Source organism: Mercenaria mercenaria, chromosome 7 (genome assembly GCF_021730395.1).
Source record: "Mercenaria mercenaria strain notata chromosome 7, MADL_Memer_1, whole genome shotgun sequence".
NCBI classification, from domain to species: Eukaryota; Metazoa; Mollusca; class Bivalvia; order Venerida; family Veneridae; genus Mercenaria; species Mercenaria mercenaria.
In genome coordinates, this window is record NC_069367.1 from 47,013,684 (window position 1) to 47,029,410 (window position 15,727).

The 15,727-nt window shown below is 36.0% G+C and overlaps 1 protein-coding gene across 1 annotated transcript; it reads left to right on the forward strand.

Moving 5' to 3' along the window:
* The first annotated feature begins 494 nt into the window (after nt 1-494).
* LOC123555424 (uncharacterized) lies at nt 495-15,345 on the forward strand. The gene is made up of 11 exons (XM_045346052.2): nt 495-695; nt 1,901-2,090; nt 4,464-4,590; nt 5,185-5,327; nt 6,168-6,294; nt 6,605-6,816; nt 7,575-7,701; nt 7,956-8,078; nt 10,161-10,370; nt 14,725-14,824; nt 15,065-15,345. Exons 1-11 carry the CDS (start codon nt 605-607, stop codon nt 15,118-15,120), a joined length of 1,506 nt encoding a protein of 501 aa, XP_045201987.2. The 5' UTR covers nt 495-604; the 3' UTR covers nt 15,121-15,345.
* The last annotated feature ends 382 nt before the right edge of the window (nt 15,346-15,727 follow it).

Below are 15,727 nucleotides of genomic sequence, written 5' to 3' on the forward strand. Positions count from 1 at the left end.
CTTTTATTTAATCTGTCATGTATTTGTAGAAAATAATGGAGATCAAAAATGAGAGTTTAAACTCCCCTGTTATGTTTTTACCACGGACTGTTCCAATGCGGTGCCCTATTATGTTCCTTTATTAGATCCTCGCTGTTTATTATATTTATATATGGGTATAAAATACTCACGCACGCACTCACGCATGTACATATGCACCCACTCTCCACACGCACACAAGCATGCACGCATGCACGCGCGCACAACCGTGAATATTAAAAAGTGCGTACTTTAATTTAAAACAAATTCAAATAGGCAGGACACTTGACTCCGACCAAGATCCCAACAAAAAAGTATTTTCGAGAATAGTACATAGCCATTTTTCTATCCGGCCATTTTTAATCATGCGTTATCTGAATGGGATCGCTGTTGGTTCCTTCCATACCACAGAATCCACGCGAGTCTTATGCACAGTATGAAAGATAACCTATTTATAAACGGACATCACTATGTGATATGTTTACATTAAAGATAATATGGACTAAATAAAATATCTTTTGGCACAGACGGAGGTACATAATTAAAAGTAGTTGAAAACTGAAGAAAATTCAAGATTGGAATTAAAATGTTTTGTCACAGAAATACGTGGAGGACAAGTGTTGTTGTTCTTGGGGGATTTTTGGTTCATTTGGCTCTCGGGTCATTTTTTACTTTCGGTAAGTGTGTAGTTAACTGATATTTGTTTGTTTTCAATATGTATATTGCCCAATTAACTTTTTGCCGATGACAACAGAGTCAAGCCTGAAAGAAAAAACAAACAACTAGGTTTATGAAACATTGTTTCATAAAATTTAAGTTAAAGTTACATGAACGGGCATTTCTGTAATCTCTCAGCACTAGAGGCAACTCAGTGAAGTTTTTGGTCCCTTTCTGCAGAGTAGAGGCATACTGGCACACTTTCTTTCCGTCGGACACCAGACGGTTGAACAGCCTTCCAGGGCGCATGGCCACACCAGACGACAGAAGAGCATTCTAGAGCACATGGTCACACCAGAAGGTAGAAGAACCTTCGGGAGCGCATGGCCATACCAGACGGCGAAATAGCCTTCCATGGCGCATGACCACACCAGACGGCAGAAGAGCATTCCAGAGCGCATGGTCACTCTATAAGGTAGAAGAACCTTCAGGACCGCATGGCCACACCAAACGGCAGAAGATCATTCTAGGGCGCCGCGCATGGTCACACCGGAAGGTAGAAGAACCTTCGGGAGCGCATGACCACACCAGACAACAGAAGAGCATTCTAGAGCGCATAGTCACATCAGAAGGTGGAAGAACTTTCGGGAGCGCATGACCACACCACACGGTGAAACAGCCTTCCAGGGCACCTAGCCACACCAGACGGTGTGAGAGAGTTTTCCAGAGCGCATGGCCGCACCAGACGGTGGAACAGTCTTCCAGGGTGCATGACCACACCAAACAATAGAAAGGCCTTTCAAAATATGTATTGTCTCTGCACAGCATAACGAAGGCATCATTTGTTACCGTTTGTAACCCTCTAACAAACATATTGTATCATATACTAACTGTACAACGATGACACAAAGTGGCATTATGTGCAGTTTTGACAGGTGAAGCAGCAGCAGCAGCAGCAGAAGTACTTCATTATCAAGTACACACAGCCAAACTGATTGCAAACACCAACGCTGGGAAAAGTTAAAACATTTTACTTTAAAAAAGAGAAAATGTAGTTTGTATACGAAAATGGTAACACGTGACGATTTGGTGAACTTTCGAGGCCTCGCACATTATTGCAGTCTTTAGATGGACCATCATACATGTTTGATTGTGCTTGAATTTCTACTAAGTTTTGATCTTATTTAGAGAAACGCTGTTGAAAACATGTTTGTATATGTTATAGGTAATTTCGCCCCGTACTTCATCTCATACTTGCGCAACCGTACGGATGACACGACTGTGAGAAACATTGATGGACTTTGGATTACTTCGGTTGGTTCACTAGGAAACTGTATCGGGTTTCCGATAGGCGGTCTACTGACCCATAGACTGGGTCCTCGCCTGGCCACCTCTTTCGGAGGGCTTATTTTCAGGTATATCTGAACATCTGTTTATACAAGATTTAGCTTACCAAAAGGTTTCCTCTAACGCATATTAAATATTTTTTTTAAGGGATCTTTAATAAAAAAATAATGAACAATGTATTGTTAGTTTCCGTGCATTCTTATCTATTTAGGAATATTTAAAGTTATTTCACACAAACATTTATTTAACTTAAAATAATAATCAAACACCTTTGAGATGAGCGATTCTACCTAAATATTATCAGCCGACCATAAATAATAAAGACCATAACTCTATCAAAATTTAGGGAACCATTGTCGACAGCTGTCCTAGTGGCCTCTGTGTAAATAGCAAATGAAATAGTAGAAATGCCCGTTATTGCATCGCATGATGGATAAGGTATGAATCTTACAAAACAATTAATCAAAAGGCATGAAATTACAAAGTTTGAAATATTTTATAGCTCAATAATGTGAAAAAATGCATTGAACAGTTCTGGATAAAAACAAGGGAAGTAATTGAAGAAATGTTATAATCCGGTGACAGTACGTCTCGTGCGATAGCATTAACAGACAAGCGAAAAATCTCGATTTACTTTATTAAAATGCAACCGCGAAGTTTAATAGCAGTCGATATTTTTGGGCGGGAGTCTATTTTTAGATGATGAATTTTCAATTAGTTAATCTCGATTCTACATTAAGACATGATAGATTTAGGAGTTAGATAGTTTAAACTATATTATTGTTTTTTTTTTTTTTTTTGTAGGTCTGTTATTACGTAGTTGTATTTCACTTAAGATTGACTTAAAGATGCGTAAAAACACATTGGCAAAGAGGCTATTTGTAATGAATATGCATGAGTACAAAATGGCGGCGCCCTACTGGAATTCGGATGCCTTTGATGATACCTACCATTGTATCCATTACCTGCTCAGTCAAGTGTGACATGTTCACCATAAGTGTTCCTTCTCAGGAGAAGGAACAATAACGTGATTTTTTTATGTGAAAATAAATGGCAAAAAGAACCATCCTGCGCAATTTGTGCCAAGTTCCGAGACCGGTACCCAGAGCTGCTGATGTCACAGTGATCAGTGGAAACGTTGTTGTGATTCAATTGGGTTTTGAACTGGCAAACTCCCGCTTATCCAATGATGGCTAGATGTTAGGTGCAATACAAAAAGCAAATCGACACATGTTCTTGATTATTATATAAAAATATTGTAAATTGCGAATATCCTACAACTGATGTTTTTATAGTTTATCTTTTGATCATTTTAGTGTGATAAGTCGCAGGCCAATATCCGTTTGTTCTACGTTCTTTTTAGTGTTTCCGGATATTTGTTTTCTAGATGATTTAAATAATATCATTTTTTATGAACAAAATACATGACTCCTGCCTTAAATTCTGGCCAAAACATTTACAGTGAATTGTTCTTTATACAATATCCTAAAATCTAACCATTGCCTTGCTAAATTTCTAAAATGGACTGGTCCATCATTCAATTTGGGCAAAACAATTTATTCTTCGAAGGGGTGTTCACTGAAAATTTACTGACTGATTAGCAGACCATGATCAGCCTGGATGTGTGCAGGCTGATCATCTTGGTCTGCACTGGTCGCAAAGGCAGAATCACTTGCCGCCAGCAGGTTTAAGGTTAATGACATTCCATTAAATAATGAAGTTTTTTCTCGTTTGAGGCCCCTTGGGGTATACCCGTTTATTATTACCGTTACTGGTATAATAGGGATATGAGAGCCATCCGCCTATTAACCTTACAATATTCAAAACTTTTATATATAGATAATAGCAACAACTACATGCATACACAGTACCATACATAATAGCATATCAATACACAATTTATATTTTTTCGAATATAAAAAATATAAACGGACCTCAAACGTTTTGATATTCTAAAACATCTAAACAAAGTCTAACCCCATGACGTTTTCCATTATTAACTTTTGTTTGTGCACGTTAAACAGGATGGCGATACTACCACTGTGTTATTGCTGTCTCACCAGGCAGTAACGATACCATGATATTACATTGACACGGTGGTGATGGTACCATAAAATGTTGACAAAAAACACGAAGCAGTATCGCGACATTGCCCCATCACCATTGTGTCATCGGCCTTTACTCGTGGAATCGTGTGCACTTGATGCGACAAAACATTTGAAATATAGGCGAATTATGAGTAGATACGAACTAGCTTTGAAAACGGTAAAAACATGGCAATAATATCGTTCTTCTTTTTGTGAAACATTTCCTGTTGGATATTGCTGTAGTGTAAATGACGAACAAAACGTTGACTTGAACCTGTAGATTCAATTCAGACACAAATGAAATACTTCTGCCATTAATTTTGAATATGCATATTTCTATTTCTTGTTTTCTAGTTTATCTATGATGGCCTGTTATTTTTGTGTGAAGCAGTCATTATTAGCTATGATATTTGTGTTTGGCGTCACCAGTAATATTGGCAACTTCATGGCATATGGACCACCTATACAAAATGCGATAAGAGTATGATAGCTTTACAGATTTTAATGCCTTTAATTAATCAGGATGCCCCTTAATCCTCATTCAGTTATTATCATGCAGTCCTTTGCGTCATTACATCCAAATATTAGCATCTGATTATTTTAAGTCGTCCATGCAAACAGTTAATTTGCTTTATGTTTTCTTAGAACTGAGAAAAAAGGCACGTTCCTATGCTTTTGCTCGAGAAACGGCATCACTAAGACAGAAACTCACAAGTCCAAGACAATAAAACGACAGAATGCAAAAGAAACATTTCTGTTTTCGTTCATTTGAAAGTGGATTGACTTAACATTATTTCTAGACAACGAAAGGAAAGAACAAGCTTTTAAAACACAAAATTCTCACGATATGAATCTCTATCAGCTGCTTTATTCTCTATAGAAATATATTGTTTAAGTTTAACACAAAACTTAATTCGGTTCAAACATACATTGTATATTTATGCTAACGTAATTTCAGTATAATAATTTTTAAAAAAAGTTATATTTAACATGTATATTTTGCCTTCTTACCAAAAAAAACTCTTAACGTCGTGTAACAAACTTTCTATAAATTGTGCATGCTTTTGTTTTCCAGTGGATGCCTGATCACCCGGCGCTCGCTGCAGGCCTCATAGTGGCAGGTTTTGGGGGCGGAGCAACCATTTTTAACCAAGTGATAACTGCTTATATCAACCCCGACAATCTCTCACCAGATCTCATCACAGAAGCAGGAGAAAGGTCATGTCATATCACACCACATCAGTCACTCAAACACATAAATTATTTCATTATATACCTATTTGAATTCTGTCAAAAATACAGCTTGCATTTCACAAGGAGATAAGGACAGACTGACAAAAAATCCCGCATTGTACCTCCGTATTGTATGTTGTCGGACTACTTACGATGAATATGCATGAGCTGACACTGATATATAAATAGCACACACATCACTCTCTTTCGTGTAAACATCAACAAACATTTCAGATTTCGTTCGATTACATGTAAACAAACAAAAAGGTGGAGGTATATAATAAAAGGGTAATTACAACAGTAGCTAGATCTGTGATTTTGTATTCGGCTCTCGTGGATTTTGCAAGGACGGATAACACTCGGCGCATGCGCGCCTCGTGTAAGATACGATCTGGCAAAATCCACTCGAGCCGAATACAGCATCCCAGATCGAGCTTCTGTTATAACAACCCTGTTATATCATAGCGTATGCTACCTTACATATCATACCGTATGTTCACTACCGTATTAGAGAAGTGGACGTTATTATCCTGGAAACGCACTTGCATTTTGCGGTACTTATTATATTTATATTTATAATTATAAAACTTTGATGTTTGGAATCATACCGTTGACCCACAGAGGCCAGCAATGTTTCAAATTGGTAAAAATTTGAGCCGCGCCATGAGAAAACCAACATAGTGCGCAGGCTGGTCTGGGTCTATTCTGGTCGCAAACGCACTATGTTGGTTTTCACATGGTGCGGCTCATTTATGTTAACGTCTATTTATATTTATTTGGCAGTATAGTATTTAACGACTATTTTTGTTATTGTACACCATACAGATATTTCACTGACTCAGATTTACTGGACAGGGTACCAGTAATGTTTTTGATTTTGGGCGGAATATACCTCGTCATGATCATAGCAGGCGTGGCGTGTCTATCACAACCTCCAGTCACAAAACACGAGGTAAGTCGGCCTGTTATAAAGATACCACCCTGCGAGCGAGCGAGCGAGCGAGAGAGAGAGGGAGAGAGAGAGAGAGAGAGAGAGACTTGTCCGAAAATTATGGACTCGATCCTCGGGCAAATTCTGTAAGTATATGCTATTTTCTTTTCTATAATCTAAAGTTATTTTCAACAGTCATGATAGCAGTTATATTTCTCAAACCCCAAAGCAGCGTAACCATTTTATCAAAATTCAATATTTTCAATAATCAATAATAGGACGTAAACTAGAAATAAAAATCAATTAACAACCAATTTTCTGAATGGCACAGATCGAAATTTTGCAAAATGGAGAATTGGATTCGAAAGAAACTATTGGGCGCATAAATGGTTACAATGGTGTTATAGCAACTATCAGCGAAAAGGTACTACATGGAACAAGTGTAAATGACAACGAGAAGGCACCAACTGGAACAAACGCAACTGTAACAGATGTAACAGATAATCAAAACATGCCAGAAAAATCCACGTTGTCCGATCAAAAGTATGTTGTAACGTTTACACTATCAATTTGCCTTTTCATTCTAAATACACAAATTGTCTTTGCCTATCTTTGGCAGTTAACGATAACATCGTACATGCTTGCTTAATTAAATAACATAATCATAAACATTTGAGCCGCACCATGAGAAAACCAACATACTGCATTTGCGACCAGCATGGATCCAGACCAGTCTACGCACCCGCACAGTCTGATCAGGATCCATGCTGTTCGCTAACGGTTTCTCTAATTGCAATAGGCTTTAAAAGCGAACAGCATGGATCCTGACCAGACTGCGCGGATGCGCAGACTGGTCTGGATCCATGCTGGTCGCAAACGCACTATGTTGGTTTTCTTACATGTTCACTGAAATATCTTAATAAAATTATGTCTGGTTTCATTTATCCGTTAAGTAATGAAAAGGCCTCGTGTTCACAAAACATTTTTCGGTCTCAGCCGAGTTTGAGTTTTTAATATCAATTTTACTAAGACTTCAAGATTAAATTTCAACTGATATTGACCATCAAGAACAAAATTTAATAGTCACTTGAAAATATTTATAGTTATTCAGATAGAAATTTAATTTTTAACATGCAATTTAGATATAAATGACAAAATGTTTCATTATCAAATTCAGCTGAGACTGAAAATATTTTGTGAACACGGGGCCTGGACGTTAAACAGCAATTTGACGCCATAATGCCCTCTTCGATCGATGTTTGTTGCATCATATAAAGACTATATGCAGGTTTTTTAAACAGATTTCAGAAAGAGCTGGAAATGAAGGAAGCGATAAAACTTGCATTCAGAACAAGAAGTTTCTACCTAGTGTGGCTGATCGTTCTCAGTGTATGCTGCGGAATGCAGTTTGTCTTTTCATTGTATAAGGTATGATATAATTGTATTTCCATCTACGTTTTGCTATTAAAACTCCGTAATTTAACTTGCTGGTTCTTAGACCAATTGTTAAATTGACCAGCGGCAAGGCTGTTTCCCGAGGCTAGTCTCAGAACTCAGTTTTATAACCTTGATGCCTTGCGGGCCAATAATGGATAAGTGCTCCGAAGTTAAGCAATACAGGGTACTTTCTATAGAAACACCTAGATGTACCTAGATGTAAAACCTTTACTCTAAAATTTCAGGCATACGGACAGAGATTTATTGAAGATGATCATTTCCTGTCATTGGTTGGATCATTGTCTTCCATTTTCAACTGCATAGGTCGGCCGACTTGGGGAGCCTTTATGGATAAATTTGGATATCGGGTAAATAAAGCAGGTGTTCACAACAACGAAGAAAACATGCCGAGATCGGGACGAAACTGTTCTTCTTTGTCTTCGTGCTCTTAAACCATTTTCGCTCTAAACAAATATTATACGAATGCTTTATGTCCCTTTACATTAAAGGCGAGCAAAGCATCAATTCAAAATATGTTACACACAGTAGATAAGAAAAATAGTGCGTCTCAGAACTTCCTATACCGTGCCTATAGCGTTATTAAAATGTGTCGTCATCTAGCTATGTTAAGAAATGTTTATTCTTTATTCCTCGTACTTCATTCTCGCATAACAAATTTACGTCAGTTCCCTAGTTGAACGTTCGTCTTGTGATTCTAACGAACCTGTAAGGATGAAAATATTGTGCTCCTGTGGAATAACACCCGGCAGTACAACGTGACTTTCCGCCACAGAATTATCATTCTTGAATGTCGGACAGTATTTTCGCCTTGTAGACTGGCAGCACGATGCAAAGACGCGAAGATACAATGCGATGGCGCGAAAAACGATGTAAAGACGCGAAGATACGATGCGATGGCGCGAAAAACGATGTAAAGACGCGAAGATACGATGCGACAACGCGATAATACGAATCTAAAATGCGGTAACACGATACAAAGAAGCCTTGATACGGTGCGATAGCGCAATAACATGAAGCTAAAACGTACGAGATAACACGATTTGAGGACGTGATATTTATGTTAACGCACTGTAGTCCCATCGAACTTAGGGCGGTATCACAAAACGCGATAATACGATGTTGATTGTTACAATTTCGCCTTGTAGTTTTACGTTTTCGCATCGTGTGGTCGTGCCATCGCACCATCGACCTAAGGGTTATGATGCAAAAGCATGAAACGGAACATTGTACAAAACAGAAATATAGACAAAATACCACACACACACACACACACACGCACACACACACACATGGACATTATCTGGGCGGATTGCTTAATCGGTACAAAATGATTCCAAATGATAGTACTGCACATCTTATGTATGACGTCCTACACGGTCGGTCGGTGATTATTTGAGCAGGAGGAAATTAAAAAGAACTTCAAAAATTAAAACGTTTAAAAGTACATATACACTGTTGCCAAAAAGGTATATTAAATATCGGGTTCATCACCCCGAGATTCGTTTCTAAAGATGGCCAGTTAAAGGATTTTTTAAGAATGAGATTCAAGACTTAATTCTGAGGTTGTTTTATCAAATTATATTTTACTTTGATGGTCGATGTATGACTACGCGTGAAGTCGCGAAAACGTGTGACATATTACCCGACCTGACCATGAAACTCTTAATTTCTTACATTGTCCATGCTAAAATGAGTTACATTAAGAAAGAACAGTGAAACATGGCATTTCATAGCAATAATAATGCGATGCTCTAACCTGGCATACGTTGATTAGGTAGATTAAAAGTATGCATTTTGTCATCAAAGTAATAAGTAATAGCTGTGTAGTGGGGGAGAGAGGGAGGGGCGGAAGCAAAGTCTACCATGCAGCCCGTCCCCTAGACTGTTTTCAAAGGTACCAAACTGTTTGGCTGACTAATTCTTTCAAAATAAAAATGTTCCCATAAAAATTCTGATTTCTTGGTACATTTTGGTGGTAAAAAAACTAAGACAAAAAGCAATATAAATGGTATCAAAATGGAGCAGGCACAATGGCTTTTTATAAGTTACATTTCTATATTAATTGACTAATTTACATATTCATGAATGTTAAGGAGAATGTTACAAAAGCACATAATTTTGTTGCAAAATAACATTTTAAAAGTTTAAAATCAATTTGAATGTACCAAACAGTTTTGATTGGGTCTTGAGCAACGTCAAGGATCACAGAAATATTTTGACCATCTTCCAGGTCCAGCTTCTTCTACAGAAGTTTATGGTCATCTTATATTGTGGTCGACAGCTGTGCACATATTGAAAATTTCAGATTTGTTAAAAAATTGATTAATAGCTGAAGGTTTCCCATTCCCGTAATGTTAAAAGTATTTTCACTTTCGTCAGATAATTTCTTCGATAATGAATAAATAGTAAAAACTTTCTTACCATTTCAGGTTACAGTACGCTGTCTGTCATTTGGTCTGGCGGTATTTGCTGGCACACTTCCCCTTACAGAGCAGATGCCGAAGGAATTGTTCGCCGTGTGGATATGCGCCCTGTTCTTTTTCTTCTGTGGTATGTGGGCAGTTACACCTTCTGCTCTAGCTAAATTGTTTGGACCGAGAAATATGGCTGTGAATTATGGGTTTATAAATTCGGCCGTGGTGAGTTTTGTAGTGACTTATTTCCTAAGAATTTATCTTTGTAGGTTGTTGGGTTACTCTGCCACTATGATCTTACTTTAATTGATCTGCGGCAGAAGATCACGATGTATCCTGCTTGGCGTTGTTCAAACCACGTGGAATATACAATAAGCATTTCTCTTTCTACTTTAATGACGTACTGATATAGAACTAGTAGTGACGTACTGATATAGAACTAGTAGTGACGTACTGATATAGAACTAGTAATGACGTACTGATATAGAACTAGTAGTGACGCACTGATATAGAACTAGTAATGACGTACTGATATAGAACTAGTAGTGACGTACTGATATAGAACTAGTAATGACGTACTGATATAGAACTAGTAGTGACGCACTGATATAGAACTAGTAATGACGTACTGATATAGAACTAGTAGTGACGTACTGATATAGAACTAGTAGTGACGTACTGATATAGAACTAATTGTGGTGAGACAACAAAGTTGATTCACTACTATTCAGAATTTATCACAAAACTTGATCGGTCCGTGTTACTGGGACACACTTTTCCCATTTTTATCAAATTGTGTGCTTTCCATGCTTTAGTAAATGTAACAAATGTAATTAAGTATAAAGTATATTCTAGCCATAATATCACACTATCACAATGTCATATAAAACATTTGTGCACATGTAATCCGTAAAAATATAAGAAAACGTGACAGGTGCGCGGATAGATGTAAACGTATCTATTTTTGCTACTTTATATCAACGAACACGCCTACCGTTCCTAAAAAAATAAAAGTTATTTTTAAGTTAAGGGATCCGATCCACAAATAGATAAATTTCGATGCCTGGTAACCCCATGTTTTTTGGTATTACTTGAAAGAGTTTTATCTACTGAACAAGAATTAGTAAATAAAATGACCATAAATAATATGCAAGAATCAATGCAGTCACTTTTTTTACTCTTACACTGTAATAACTGGATATCTGTTGAAGTGTCATTGAAGACTATAAAGTAAGAAATAAAATTTCTATAACATATTTTATAATGTAGTTTATATTTTCTTTTTCAGAAGACAATACACTTTCAAATGATACCAAAATTATATGAGCTTACCAGGCATCAATATTTGATATATTTTAATAGCGCTGTTATATATATAGAACTTGCTTATTTGTGGATCGGATATTTTAAAATAGTAATAAAAATGAACATTTAAAAATTAATGAATTGTCACGTTTTCCCAATTGATTAGTAGGCCTAAGCCCTATACACGCCATGTACCCGGATAATCTTAACTCTGTTCAGCGACCCTAACTTAGTGCCAACATGGCAGATGTAAAGCCGATACAACTTTGTTTTCTGTGTAATTACGATGTATAAAGGAATTTTCTGTTGTTATATCTATCTCCATTGATCAAGTATATATTTATTTCAAAATGTATCATGTTAAATATATCAATCCTTGTGTTTTCAGGTGGAAAAATGACGAACAAGGCAACTTTTTCAATGAAAACTTTTACAAAAAATCTTTAAAAATACTTCTATGCTTTTGATGCCTCGACTATTTTGTTGTTTGAAAGCAAAGATATACTGCTTTATATGCCCGTTTACACTGTGTTGTTAACCCACTACATGTTGACACAATACATGTTCAAATGTACTGACAGCGAGAAAAGGGATAAAAACCTAACTTTGATTTGATAAATACCGAATTCAGTTTACATGAGGAATGGATAAAAACCTAACTTACACGAAATTGCGTGACGGATAAACACCTAACTGACTAGTATTCTTAGAAATGAATGAGTTGACATGTACATGGTCTGATTATTGTAAACATTACTTTATAAGCGGTATTGTCTTCAAACTTTGTCATTAATTTTGCAAGATGTTATATGTATGCCCAGTACAGTCAAATATTTTTTCATAATTTTAATATTATGCAAATAGCAATGTTTGGAAAAATCTTGACAAACCCTCAAAAATAACTCAGTATAAAAGTCAAAATTATTATATTTATATAAGAAATTATTTAATACCACCGATGTTCGAAGTTCTGTAGTCCCCAACCCTCTCTCCCTCCATCTCTCTCTCTCTCTCTCACACACACACACACACACACACACACACTGTTTCAGAAGAATTGTGTTTGTTTCAAATCTTGTATATCGTATAGTGTTTAGATTTTTATAGAGGTGCTAATGGAATATTTTTGATATTGTTTAAATTGGATTAGATTTATGATTAATTATTAAATATGATATTTTCAGACGGTAAATAGGGAAGAAAAGTGTGTGTGTGTGTGTGTGTGTGTGTGTGTGTGGTGTGGTTGGGGGAGTGATGCATGGACTGACGGGAGAGGGGTGTGGGTATCCTTACACTTTTCACTTGTTCACGGACACTTAAAATCCACTTGTCCATAGTCAAATTTCACTTGCTCTGATTTGTAATATTAAACCTTCATGAAAGCGCAAATAGACTGGAGATCGAGTTCTTTATTTAGGACAATAAAATAGAAAAGCATATCACAGTAACTGTGGTAAAAAATAAGCTGTTGAAATATTTGCCTTTTAACGTTTATAAAAGTCTGAAATCGCGTAAGCAGTGTTCGGGATCTTTTGGGGTCATGCCAGAAACACTGCCCACGCAATGGTGCAAAGCCAGATGAATTCAGAGAAAGACTCTTAAAACGTTCCGACTTATTGTAGTCATACTTGCGACCTTTGTGTGCTTTTGATTTTTATTAGGCTGACTACTGGCTCAAATATTTCCTTTGACAGTGACTTATTGTCTCAGCAGTTGGAATTCTACTTACAAACTTGTCATAATACTTTTTTTAAGTTGTTTACGTTTCTGATGTCTTTAAATGTCCTCCTTTTAGTTCTCTGTGTGTAACCCTTGTTTTCCTTTTTAGTTTTAGTTACAGAATGCTATATGCTGATGATGCAAATATTTTTCTTCAGCCACTTTAAGTAGTTCTTATGTTCCCTTTAGCATGTATATGATTTCTTCTTTTATGTTTTTTTTTAATGCATGTTGTAAAATGTGACTCTTCTTATTTTTGTGTAGTGTCAGCTAATCTTTTTTTATGTTGCTTTAAATGTGCTAAATCTGTATGTGGTAAATTACTTTTTCCTTGTATTTGCAAGTACCTATGTGCTATTTTGTTTTAATCATGCTCTGTAACATGTATGTGATAATTTGTGATTTGTTTCTTATCTACTTAGAGCCAGATGCTTTATTTGCTTAAATGTGCTTTAACATATTTGCATTTTGTTACAGCTGTTTTACTTATGTTGAGCTTATTTACATGTGTTTGTCGGAAAATTAAGCTAGTGTTATATGTTTATACTTATCCGACGTTAAATAAATCTTCTTGTATCTAAATCTTCTCTTATATGTTATCATAGTCACCGAGTTACAGTGTGCGCGAGACCTAGTCAAAGAACCCATTACCTTTATCACCTCCATACAATTGAAGCAACACACAATCTAAATGATATTTTATGTTTTCTCATTTTATACCTGAAAAAGTATGCTTGTCCGCGGACACACAGAATGAAAAATGCACTTGTCCGCCGGCAAAATAAGTTGGACATAGGAATCCCACATCCCTGCAGGGATGGGTAGATCAAAGAACTTCGAGCATCAACAGTCCATAAAAAAGCACAGAGGAACAGCCGTTTTCGTTTGGTTATCCATTCTAAGTTTGTATTTATCCAGCACTGTTTCCTATACCAGTTAGGAATTATCCCCAAATTTAAACCTACCTCATAATCAATACAATTTTTAAGCTATAAAAATCAATTTCAAACTTTGATACTGTTAAACATTGTCAAAGAGATATTTATGGAACTAATACATTTAATAAGTAAGGTCTTACTGCAATTTCTGGTACTTTAAAACAGTTTGAAACATAAAACATGTTCATTTTGAAGACTTTTTTGAGTACATTTTAATGAATTCCGGCCACATAATGTGACATTTCGATTGTAATATTTAGTACACAAAACATGTTATCAATACAGGATATTATGACTATCAAAAGTTTTACGCTAACATTGCATACTCACATAAAAACACGAAAAAAGACAAGGAAATTAACTACATACATCGTCTTTCTGTCAGCCATGTTGGCACTGAGTTAGGGTCGTTGAACAGAGTTAAGATTATCCGGGTACATGGCGTGCTATATAGCAGTGAATATTTGATGAAGAATAGGAGGAATTTAGCTCTATATTTATTTTATATTTCACTCCAATTAACTTAAATCCTTTTTGAGTTATGCTATGTTTTCATTTTTAATATACATTTCTACCATTTTTTTTTTTAAATTTAGAACATACCTCCTTCTTTGCAGAGTGTGGGTAACATAACGGCGGGTATAACTGGAATGGCGCTTAAATCTCGTATAGGTTGGCACGGTCTGTATTTCATGTCAGCAGGTTTATCAGCTGCACGTAAGTTATAAACAGGGAAAATGTGATAGAAAAACCTACACTTTTACCTATTTTGTTGTATAGCAGATCTTACTTTGAATGCTACATTTTAAATTCCCAGAAGTGTTTCAAGTTACAACACACTAAGTAACATTGTATGTTCATGGAATTTTATATCACTTCGATAGTAGTCGGACGTTCATACTTTTCTAATGTAATTGATTAATTTCTCTACATATATTATTATTTTATTTGTTTCAGCATTTGTTCTCTCATTCTTTTTCAACGGCAGAGACAGAGAAGGAAACAGAATATAGATATCAACACACTTGCTAGTTATATTCTGGGAATAAGAAATGTGAAAATATGTGGAAACTTCTCTTGATGCTTGAATTTGTTGAACTGTTGATGTATTTTTATTATTCACAGAAGAGATCAATCATTTACTTGTGCATAAGTAACACATAAATAAAGGTTAAATTACATAATATTGAATTGGACTGTATCAGAAAATCAATCAAATAAATCAGCCAAGAAACTGGTCTAAGCGAGATGAACTAATACTATGAAAAAGGCAGTTTCAGACAAACGAGATCACCAACATTCTTACATGAAGCATTACTCCTCCCACTTTGTATGCCTAAATGAAATCAACACACTACACAGGCAAGCTAAATTGGTACTCCTCCTCAATGCCACCGTTATTGCATCTCTAACATTTACTGCCTCGCCTTTCCAATTAGTTTCTGTCACAGTGAGCTTTTTCTTCGTCTATTATTATTAACTTCGAAAAATGTCGATAATGTTTATTCTTGGTAAGACTGAAATACGGAGCATATACCAAGTCCGGCTTAAGACATTTGTACACTATTAGAATTAACATTATCAGGCAAATCATGTATAACAAACTGTCAACAAGTCTCT